General features: G+C 41.3%; 1 protein-coding gene across 4 annotated transcripts in view; it reads left to right on the top strand.

The window, feature by feature from the left end:
* Positions 1-12,057, top strand: part of lars2 (leucyl-tRNA synthetase 2, mitochondrial) — an 86,618-nt gene that overhangs the window by 34,357 nt on the left and 40,204 nt on the right. For all 4 annotated transcript variants that reach the window (XM_055658747.1, XM_055658756.1, XM_055658765.1 and 1 more), the window contains exons 9-14: positions 146-305; positions 2,850-2,954; positions 5,382-5,497; positions 6,620-6,903; positions 9,367-9,465; positions 11,701-11,838. In XM_055658747.1, the coding sequence (XP_055514722.1) occupies positions 146-305; positions 2,850-2,954; positions 5,382-5,497; positions 6,620-6,903; positions 9,367-9,465; positions 11,701-11,838 (902 nt within the window). The remainder of the gene's footprint in view (positions 1-145; positions 306-2,849; positions 2,955-5,381; positions 5,498-6,619; positions 6,904-9,366; positions 9,466-11,700; positions 11,839-12,057) is intronic.

Raw genomic sequence — 12,057 nt, 5'->3', positions numbered from 1 at the left:
ATACATGTAAAAACTGTTGAATTAATGCCATTTTATGGTATTGGAAGGGGATTGACTATAGAAATGTAAAACATTTAAATGTGGCTTGCAGCTGTGAGGTTCCCAGTTACTGTATTATTCAAACAGTGTGAATCTTGCTACCTAGGTGAATGGTGAAAAGGTTGGTGAAAAGCTTGCTGCATATGCCTTCGTTCCAGAGGCCGTTTATGGAGCGTCCCATCTATCCATCTTGCCTAGTCATAGATTGCTACATAGCGACAGTAAGCTGAGACATCTGCTTCATGAGCAATTCATATCTGATACGGGTAAGGTTTTCTGGAAATATTTTTGTTAGCTGAACTGTTTAATTTATTTATTATTGTCCCAGGTCCGGGACTCTACAATTAGACTTGGTAACCCCCAAGCTGCTTAAGAGTTGGGGAAGGTGAAATCAGCTGGAAAATGATTGCGAAGACACAAAGGACTGTAAATATTGCAATAAAAACAATTGCTGGAGGATAGAAACATAGAAACATAGAAATTAGGTGCAGGAGTAGGCCATTCGGCCCTTCGAGCCTGCACCGCCATGCAATATGATCATGGCTGATCATCAACTCAGTATCCTGTACCTGCCTTCTCTCCATACCCTCTGATCCCCTTAGCCACAAGGGCCACATCTAACTCCCTTTTAAATATAGCCAATGAACTGGCCTCAACTACCCTCTGTGGCAGAGAGTTCCAGAGATTCACCACTCTCTGTGTGAAAAAAGTTCTCCTCATCTCGGTTTTAAAGGATTTCCCCCTTATCCTTAAGCTGTGACCCCTTGTCCTGGACTTCCCCAACATCGGAAACAATCTTCCTGCATCTAGCCTGTCCAACCCCTTAAGAATTTTGTAAGTTTCTATAAGATCCCCTCTCAATCTCAAAGTGTCAGGCATCATCTGTAGAGGGGAATGGATATTTGGCGTTTCAGGTTGGGATCTTTCCTCTGGACTGAAATAGTGCCGAAGAGGTCGCCAGTATGAAAAAGTGAGGAGTTTGGGGAATAGAGGAGGCCAATGGCAGATAGGTTGTGGTGTGGGAATTGGGAGCTCAATGTGGCCATGACAAAGTAGTTGCCTAGTCTGCACTTGGTCTTACTGACATGGAGGTGACCACCTTATGCAATAGATGATTTTGCTGCACCTCCTACTGCACAAGTAACACACAAAATACTCCAGGACACTGGTGACATTTCCCTTGATCTTTGCACCTGAAAAAACAGACGCGGCCGCAGCTTAGTTGATGAAAATCTGACAGTGTGACACATCGTGCTGACGAGCAGGCCAGGATTTTTGCTCACAGTTCTCTAGCATATTATAGGGACTGACTTGGTTAGAATGCTAAGAACTCAGATTCCATTCAGATTCAGATTCAACTTTATTGTCATTGTGCAGTGTACAGTACAGAGACAACAAAATGCCCCTCGGATGGCATTTGATTTGTAGGTGAAAAGTTGTTTAGCATTGAGTCAACTTTTTCCTAAGCATTGAACAATAAGGCTGCTAATATAAGAAACTATGTGTCATACCATTCACTGGGTGAGAATTAGAAACAAGGTTATGTTTACAAGGTTATGTTGTTTTAGCAGTAAATTCCAATTGTGTCTGTTTCCCTGTAATAGAATTTACTGTCCAAAAATGATGCATTTTTTCCCCTCTAAATATGGAACTGAAGGAAATCTTGTCACAAGATGTGTCTTCATCAGGAAGTGCCTTTGATAGAAATGTACTTCTGCGTCTTTGGAAGGCAATGCCGTAATGTGCTTTCCCATAACCGGCAGCTGCATTCATTTTCCAGTCCCAGCAGGATGGTTCAGACAGAAAAAATAACCAAACTGAAATCTGTTTTCCCAGACTGCACCTTTTAAAAATTACTTTCATCCTGTGAGGTCCGTGAAAACATCCTGTCAGAATATTTACATCAGCCAAGTGAAATTTGCCTATAAACAATTTCAGCAATCTTTCTCATCGTGTAATTCACCACATTGTCTTTGCTCACATATTAACAAACTACAGACAATGCATCTGCATTGGATTGTGGAAATTTTGCCAGTGTTTTACACATCTCATTACAAGTTTCTTTCTGTTTTTGTGGCACTGTAAAGCTAGTCACTTTGTATATAACATATAAAAGATCTGTTATTCCTGTATTCTGGCTACTGCCTCAACACGATTAAATGGGTCAAATTCCATTCTGATTATATGTACTTTTGATGATCAGTTCAAATTAGCATTGGTTTCCATTTTCCAAAAAAAATCCAGTGGCCCTAATCTTTGGGACAGTCAAACTACAGTATAGTCATAAATATTTCTGTTTTAGAGAGACAGCGCGGAAACAGACTCTTCGGCCCACCGGGTCCGCGCCGACCAGCGATCCCCGCACATTAACACTATCCTACACCCAATAGAGACAATATTTTTTTACATTTACCAAGCCAATTAACCAGCAAACCTGTGCATCTTTGGAGTGTGGGAGGAAACTGAAGATCTCGGAGAAAACTCACACAGGTCACGGGGAGTACGTACAAACTTCGTACAGACAGCATCCGTAGTCAGGATCAAACCTGGGTCTCCGGCGCTGCATTCGCCGTAAGGCATCAACTCTCAATGGCTGATCATATTTTAATGTTGTTTTGTTCTATAGAAGTAGTATGTACTTTTATAGAAGCAGTATGTCTGCAAAGGGAAACAAAAGTCTTTTAATTTATTGAAAGCTAGAACTACTTGATTCTGAGGAGGTCCACTCATGGAAACACAGTTCTATACTTACTGGATAAAAAATTGATTTATAAGGACCTAACCATAATTCATTACTAATTGAATTCTAGATTGCCGAACTCCAGTGACTGCTGTAAACCTTTTAAATGGTCAAGAAATTCCTCTTATAATTTCAGCCAAGGAAGAGTTTGAAGATCGTCTCGACACTGTCATAGGTAAAGCATATGTTTCTGCTTCAATTTTCTCTGATCAGGTAATGTGTTCCAGGTTGTTTTATCTCCAGTAAATTTCTTAGATGACCTGTATCATTTTTGAATGTAGTTTATCTAAGCGGGCGGGCCGCGCGGCAGAAGGTCACCTCCCAACGAGCTGTGTCGCGCTGTCGCAGCAACAAGAACGGGCCCAGAGAGGTTGCTGCCGTGCCCGGCCTCTGCTCACCCCATACGGGCCCAGAGACGAGGAGGTCGAACCGAGGGTCGTTAAGCGGACCGGTAGCGGGAACAGGCCAGGGCCTAGACGGCAGACAGGGCCACTGGAGGCCCAGCAGCAGCAGGCTTTATCCCAACTGCAAGCCCCGCTCCATCGGAGAGGAAAGACCGCCGACCCCGGCCCTGCTCGCTTTGTGAATCGGGAATCGGTGAAGGGGTGGAAGAAATTGTTAGCAATTTTGGGCCCCATATCTGAGGAAGGATATGCTGTCTCTGGAGATGACCTCTGGTCCAGAGGAGGATTACGAGAATGAGGGGATTAACATATGATGAGCGTTTGATGGCACTGGGCCTCTACTTGCTGGAATTTAGAAGGATAAGGGGGGTTCTCATTGAAATGTACCGAATAGTGAAAGGCTTGTGTAGAGTGGATGTGGAGAGGATGTTTCCACTAGTGGGCGAGTCTAGGACCAGAGGTCGTAGCCCCAGAATTAAAGGATATTTCTTTATTTTAGCCAGAGGGTGGTGAATCTATAGAATTAATTGCCACAGAAGGCTGTGGAGACCAACTCAATCGATATTTTACGGCAGAGACAGATAGATTCTTGAATAGTACGAGCGACAGGCATTATGGGGAGAAGGCAGGAGAATGGGGTTAGGCGGGAGAGATAGATCAGCCATGATTGAATAGACTTGATGGGCCAAATGGCCTAATTCTGCTCCTTTCACATGAACTTATGGAAGGAGACACTGATGGCGGCGGACGCTGGAGGAATCGAAGGGCCCAGTGAGAGGAACCGGGGGGGGGGAATACACATTTATGTAGGGAATATCCACAGAAATTTGTACATATATACACAGTTATGTAGGGAATAGTCTTGCTGATCAGTATGAAAAAATGTATGTCACTGTACCCGGTGTACGTGACAGTTAAGAAACCGTTGATTGAACATTGCAAATTTGACCTCCAAGGGTGGGGAGAGTAAAATTTGGAGATGCGCAAGAGGCCAGAATTGTTTGAGTGCTTAAATCCTGATTGGTTGCAAGTCTGGGTGAAATTAGAGGTTTGGAGGGACAGGGCCATGGAGGAATTTGAAATGAAGAATGAATGGTCTGTTTGCAGCACTAATGTCCATAACAATCCATTTTGTGAAAGAACTGTGAGAACGTATGAAGTCATTAAGTACAATAAGATGCTTCCCTTGTGACAGGCATGGGGCTTAAGGAAAGAGAGTCATTCTTTGTTACCATTGAGCACCTCTGTTAGCGTGTTTAGAGCCACAGGAGCAAATGGCCTAATCCCATTAACTGCAGAGTTCTTAATTATACTGTGGCCAGTTGGAATGAACAAGAGTGATTTACATTTCTATAGCATTGTTCAGCTAACCTCAAGGTCTATAATTGTAATAATTGATTTATGGTTGGTAACCCACAATGTGATGTTGATCACATAATTGCTGCAGAAATATTGAGTGAGGAATACATATTGGCAGAGATGTTGAGGAGGACTCCTCTACCTTTACTGACATAATCCCATGGGTCTTTTAACTCATTTGGTAAACTCATGGGGTCCTTGTTTACCAATAGATGGCACCTATGATAGAACAGTTCACCTTCAATACTGTATTGGAGTCTCATTAGAAAATCACCTGCTTGGGAGGGATAGATAGAGTTGACGTGGATAAGCTTTTCCCATTGAGAGTAGGGAAGATTCAAACAGGACATTATTTCAGAATTAAGGGACAGAAGTTTAGGGGTAACATGAGGGGGAACTTCTTTATTCAGAGAGTGATAGCTGTGTGGAATGAGCTTCCAGTGGAAGTGGTGGAGGCAGGTTCGATTTTATCATTTATAAATAAATTGGATAGGTATATGGATGGGAAAGGAATGGAGGGTTATGGTCTGAGTGCAGGTAGATGGGACTAGGGGAAAATAAGTGCTTGGCACGGACTTGTAGGGCCGAGATGGCCTGTTTCTGTGCTGTAATTGTTATATGGTTATATATGCGTCTCCAGAGTCGGATTTCACACCACAGCCTTCTGATTTAAAAGGGGTGGGAGTACTACTGACTGAGCCTTGGGTCACGACCAATGCCGTTGTCTTGTGGTTCAAAGTGAAGAGATGTGGCAGCTATTTACACAGCAGAAAAATGGCAGCAAATATATTTCTTAATATATAGTCCAGTTAATCCTTCTGTTTTTTTTTTTAACAAAGGTATTCCATGTGTAAATCCAGAAGATTCTGCAGTTGCACAAAAGTTGGATCTGCAGTGGAGAGAGGTCTTTGAGACTTTACCTGATGGTACAGAAATATTACGGAATTCTGGTGAGGTTAGTGCTGCAGCTGAGCCTGCTGTGTTTGTGGTACTTGTAACTGCGTTCCGAACAAATTTACAAGAATGCTTCCAAGGATGAGTGCTTAAAGTTTCATCAATATACCAGTGATGTGAAGATTTCTCTGCCAAAAAAATATGTACAGTTTGAAGAAACGATTTTTAGCAGCGGAGGAAGAGCGCAGGGCACAGATTAAGGTTTTCATTAAAAGATCTGGAAGCAGCAGAAGGAAATATATTTTATACAATGTACATTTAGAGTTTACTGATCAGATACGGATACTGATACTAAATCAGATACTGATTGATAAGGTATCACGTGGATTTCATAGTAGCCTTGAAGTCGGAGAATATTGGACAAATATGGGGAATATCAATCAATCAATCAATCAACCTTTATTGTCATCTTGCAAGCAACAGTTGTTACAGTGCAAAATGAAAAGACGTTTCCCAGTGAATAGCGGAGCATCGCACATGAAATTTAAACACTTCACACATAATAACACTAAAAACAATCCAGTCCCTGATGGAACAGTATAAATAGTTAAAAGCAGGTAAAAAAACACAATGTTAAAATTCAATAAACCAATCATAAAAAATGTCCGGGGCCGCTGATTTGAGTGGCCAGTGCCAGTATTAAAGTGTCCGTGCCAGCCGCAGAGTCAAGTCAAGTGACTGTGGGTGCAGATTGACTGTTTAGCAGCCTCACAGCCTGTGGTAGGAAGCTGTTTAGCAGCCTCGTAGTCCGGGCTTTGATGCTTCGATATCTCTTGCCTGATGGCAGGAGATCCAGGTGTGCGTGGAGGGGGTGCAGTTTGTCCTTGGCAATTCTCTGTGCTTTCTTCAGACAGCGGCTCTCGAACAGTTCTTGTACCGTTTTGTCCATTTTGTCCATATTGTCCATTCTATTCCCTCACCTCTTTCTGCCAGCTTTCTCCCCTCTACTCCGTTGGTCTGAAGAAGGGTTCTGACCTGAAACGTCACCTGTCCATTTCTCTCCATAGATGCCACATTCTTGAAAACAATTAGAGATGGGGGAAAAATTGGGTAACCACAGATACTGGGGGAAAAAAAAAAAATCATACAAATTTCTAGTTAAATTAGACTATTTTATCTTTAGTTCACAGGACTAGATAGACGATCTGCAATTCATGCCATACTAAAGCATGCAAGGGACCTTGGAATTGGTGGCCATTTTACGAGTACAAAAATGCGTGACTGGTTGATATCCCGGCAACGTTACTGGGGGACGCCTATTCCCATCATCCATTGCCCGTCTTGCGGCACTGTGCCAGTTCCTTATGAAGAACTTCCTGTACCTCTGCCCAAACTCAAGTCATTTACAGCCAAAGGAACTTCCCCACTATCTACAGCCTCCGAATGGTTTAATTGTACATGTCCTAAGTAAGTATTTTTTTTGTTTCCTCAAAAGTTTCGCTTCAAATTGCTATAATAGTTTATTGAAATAAAAAGAACGAATTGCTGAAATGCATAGCAGGTGCATTAAGTAAAAAAATATCGATAGTAGAAGATTGCTCATGGCATCAAATGTGAAATGATTTTATTAAAATATTTTACTTTGCATGAGGTACATTGTCAGATAGCCAGTTTATTGACGATGCTTGCTTGGAAATCAAGTCATTAACCAAAACAAAACACAATTTTATAACCAAAACTAAACACAATCTTATCTTCATGGCCATCCTGTCTCATTGGACATTGACTAAACTTATTTAATTTTTAATTGGAACATTCTGAAAGTATGGAGTAAAATCTAAGTTGTACCTAAACAAGAATAGATTCTTATTCAGTGACATTGGAGGATATGCAGATATGTGTTATCACTGGTTAAAGAATTAATAATTAGAGGGTATAATGTTTTAAAATCTTCATCAAAAGCTGAAAGAGGGAAATTTGATTTTTTTTTTAAATACTTAAGATTGTTAGCAAATGAAATGTCTTACTGGAAACTGTAATAGATGCTAAAACCATGTCCTCCATCATTTTTAAAAGGATTTGCAGAATAAATTAAATAGCTATTGAGAAATAGATGAAAACAAGGAACTGCAGATAATGACTTACAAAAAAAGGCACAAAGTTCTGGAGTAACTAATCGGAACAGGCAGCATCCCTGCAGAACGTGTCTCGTCTGAAGAAGGGTCTCGACCCGAAACGTCAATTATCCATGTTCTCCAGAGATGCTGCCTTCTTCTTCTTGTGTATGGCCTGCACAGCCTAAAGTTGTAGGACAACTTGTTCTATTTGATCTTATTTGTTTGTGCACTCCGGGTTGATTGCATTTGCCGAAACAGGGCGGCCATGTGAAGGTTGCATTCTTCCACCCCAGATGCTGCCTGACCTACTGGTTACTGCACCACTTTATAAGAAATAAGGTTGGCTTAGAGGTCAGCTTGGGTGCACAGTTAAAACCTGGCAACAACCCCAGTGAGGATGAGTGCCTGTAATTATTTTGCCATCAAATTAACCTCACCCAGATTCCTGTACTACCCTGCAAATGCAACTTGCTCCCACTAAACCAAGCCTCGGGATTGCTGACTTGCACATCTGTCTTTTAAAACTAATCACAACCCATTTGTTAAGAAGGGTATAGCTCTGGCTGTGTGCTATTCCGTAACAGTCTGGACCTTGGCGAGTGAAGGGAAGTGTTGAGGTGGGGCCCTGGTAATGGAAGGGAAGTGGGACCCTGTTACTGGAAAGGAGGGTGGGAACAGGGGCCTATGAGGGAGTGAAAATAGATGCAGGAATCAGCACCCAATCAGCCAGGTGTCAAATCAACAGGATTTTCAGATAACAAGTTATTTGAATTGTCCTGCAAGTATAAATTGCTATTTTCTTTGAGTACATTTGATTACTGGAGAGCATTTGAATAGTGTAACAAATAAAGGATCTTTGTTGGAGATGATTCTGGCTCTAAATAGATGTTCCTTTTCAGAAGTGAATGACCCAATCATTTGCCACCTTTTCTATGGCGCTTGCTGCTGCAGGTTTAGATGAGTTTGTTGTCATAAACACCACATGCAATAATATTCCTTGTTCACATCAATCTCACAGAGTAAACAGTATCCATATAGTTATGATAAATGTGACAAGTACAAAACAGCAGAATAGTGCAGCATTGTAGTGCAATCTGAAGCATTGCAAAAAATGTTAAAATCCAATGATGGCACAATTGAATGCAGGAGCAGCAACCCTGGAAAAGGGGCAGTGAAAGGTGATTCAGAAGTCTGATAGCAATACATACAGCATGGAAACAGGCCCTTTGGCCCAATGTGCTCACGCTGACCAATGTGTCCCATCTCCACTAGTCCGACCTGTGTGCCCATATCACTCTAAACCTATCCTATCCATGTACATGTCTAATTGTTTCTAAATGTTACGATAGTCCCTGCGTCAACTACCTCCTCTGGCACCTAATTCCATACACCCACCACCCTTTGTATGATAAAGTTACCTCTCAGATTCTTAGTAAATCTTTTCTCCACCTTAAACATATGTTCTCTGGTTCTCGATTCATCTACTCTGGGCAGCAACAGTTTTCAAGTCTGGATGTCTCCCACAAGGTAGAGGAGAGAAGAGGGAATGGCCAGGGTGGCAGGTATTCTTGACAATACTTCCAGCCTTCGCAAAGCATGTGAAGATGACTGAATGGAAGAGAGTGATGAGTCTGTGATGGACTGGGCTGTGTTCATCATTCACTGCAGGTTAAGTTGGTCAAAAGCAGAACAGTTATCATTCATGCTGAGATGCTGCATAGCTCGTAATGTTGCTTAGTTCAGTTAGCACTCTTCCCCGTTTGCTGCTGGCTGCAAAACTTGCAGAGCTTACAACTTGTCTCTTCTTGTGCAGGTGTAAGGGCGCTGCCAAACGAGAGACCGACACCATGGATACATTTGTGGATTCAGCCTGGTATTACTACAGATACACTGATCCTCATAACAGTCAGAAGTGAGTTTGAAATGACTATCCTTATATTATGAAATATATTTTCCCTCTTTTGCCACCATCCTTGCTAGTACTGTAAATATTCAAGGTCAATGTTGAATCATAAAAATTTACAGCACAAGAAGAGACTATGTTTAAATGGAAATTAAATTGAAAATTAAAATGGATCAAAACCTGTTGATTTCTTTAAAATGTCGTGAGGATTTGCCTCCAGACTCTATCAGATAGTGAGTTCCATGATTTAACTCATTACTGACCAAAGTGTGGTGTTCAGAACTCCATATGTAGTCTGCAAATTCTGCACAACCTTTATCGCATTGTCAAGTCAAGTCACATTTATTTATATAGCACATTTAAAAAACTACTCTCGTTGGCCAAAGTGCTTTACATTTGTTATAAGAATAGCATAAACAAACAAACTACATACATATATACATATAGCCCTCGCTCAGTGGACGTCAGGAAAGGCTTGGGAGCATAGATAAGATTTTAGTCTTGACTTAAAGGAGTCGATGGAGGGGGCAGTTCTGATGGGGAGGGGGATGCTGTTCCACATTCTAGGAGCTGCAACCGCAAAGGCGCGGTCGCCCCCTAAGCTTATGCCTAGACCACGGGATATTCAGCAGGCCCAAGTCGGCCGATCTGAGGGACCTGGAGGTGGAGTGGTGGGTGAGAAGACTTTTAATGTAGGAGGGGGCAAGCCCATTGAGGGCTTTGTAGACATAGAGGAGGATCTTGAAGTGTATATGGAACCGCACAGGGAGCCAGTGGAGAGAGGCCAGGATCGGGGTGATGTGGTCCCTGTAAAGTAGTAAAGTAGCCTGTTTCTGACACTCTTTAAAGTATTCATATTGGGCATTTTTTCAGTATGAATCAAATAATTCAATATTATTCTTTTCTTACAATTGTCAAGTTAGACCATAGTGAGGGCATATTTTCATTGGAGTGTCTGTGGCGGTTTTACTGAAATGATTCTCAACTTCAAAGGCTATCGCAAGAAGAAAGATTACACAAAGTACACATATCCTAAAATTTAGATATTTATTTATTACCGTCACATGCACTTTGTTTTGCGTTATTCAGGCAAATCATAGTACACCATACGTGAGTAAAGTAGTGCAAAAAGAGAATATAGTGTTACACCTACAGAAAAAGTGCATGAGCCACACTTGGGTGGATTGGTTGGGAATACATCCTTAGTATATTAGAGGTTCATTCAAGAATCTGATAACAGTGGGGGGGAAAGTTGTCTTGAATCTGGCGGTGCGTGCTTTCAGGCTTTTAAATATTTTGTAAGATGAGAGAAGAACAAATAAACAATGGTGTGAGTGTTCCTTTATGTTGACTGCGTAGATGGGGGATGGTGTAGAGGAAGATCAAAGTGGTTTGATCAAAGTTTCAAGGCATCAGAAAGAACTGATAGGATGGATAAGAGAGTAACTCTTTACATTGTTGGGAAAGATAGAAATGTGGGGGGTCTCCTCCTTGAATGATAACCAATGATGTGCCAACTGTTAAAGGAAAGTCCATTTTAGTTTCTCGGTTACATTTGAGTCTTTATCTTGAAAGGAAGCGCTATAATTTACTGAGCTCTGAATGAGGAATGGTGAGGCGTTTATTCTTGTGTGTTTGGTTAGGGAATGGGTTAGGCACTTGTGTGTTGTTGGGTTTCAAAGTGGATATACTTAAAGTCATATTAGGTGCAGATGAATTTCCTCCCTGAAATCTCTTTTAAGTATAATGGCAATGCAGTAAAATGTATTCAATTACAATACATATAATGGATGTCCCGCTAAAGACAACAACAGCAGTAATAATCAGATATGTGTTATTAAATTCTCATCTCGTTGCTTGGGAACCAATTATCCCGGAAAATTTGAGGCTGGGCAATGTAAATAAAAGATGTTTGGCTTAACCAAGGAATGAATATGCCGTATGAATGCAGGTATACTTGGAAAACAATGCCTTTGTTATGAAGTGTTTAAGTAGGAACTGCAGATGCTGGAAAATCAAAGGTAGACAAAAATGCTGGAGAAACTCAGCGGGTAAGGCAGCATCTATGGAGTGAAGGAAATGGGCAACATTTCGGGTCGAAACTCTTCTTCAGACCCAACTTCTTGCCCAACCTCAAATTTTCTGGGATATTTGGTTGCCAAGCAACGGGATGAGAATTTAATAACACATATCTGATTATTACTTTATTATGAATATAACTGTCTTTAACTACTTGCTTTCAAGGCCCTTTGACACCTTATTAGCGGACTTCTGGATGCCTGTAGATCTGTACATTGGAGGGAAAGAGCACGCTGTCATGCATCTATACTATGCAAGATTCATAAGTCACTTCTGCAATGATCAAAACATGGTCAAATACAGGCAAGTCCATCTCTACTGAAAAGATGCAAGCACCAAAAATGTTTGCCTCTGTAATTGTTTTCTTTCCCCAGTGGTTTTATAGTATTTTAATAACCCATGTGTCACACTAGGCCATTGGAATTGAGCCTGTGTTCTTTTTAAGCTACCATGATGTGTCAAGAGGATAATTTGTTATTGTGTGAGTCAGTGTGGTATGCTTGGACTAAATTCTCTAGTAGT

The sequence above is a fragment of the Leucoraja erinacea genome, chromosome 2 (genome assembly GCF_028641065.1).
Source record: "Leucoraja erinacea ecotype New England chromosome 2, Leri_hhj_1, whole genome shotgun sequence".
In the NCBI taxonomy this organism is placed as follows: Eukaryota; Metazoa; Chordata; class Chondrichthyes; order Rajiformes; family Rajidae; genus Leucoraja; species Leucoraja erinaceus.
The sequence above is the reverse complement of the archived record's forward strand: the minus strand, read 5'-3'. Positions and strand labels throughout refer to the sequence as shown.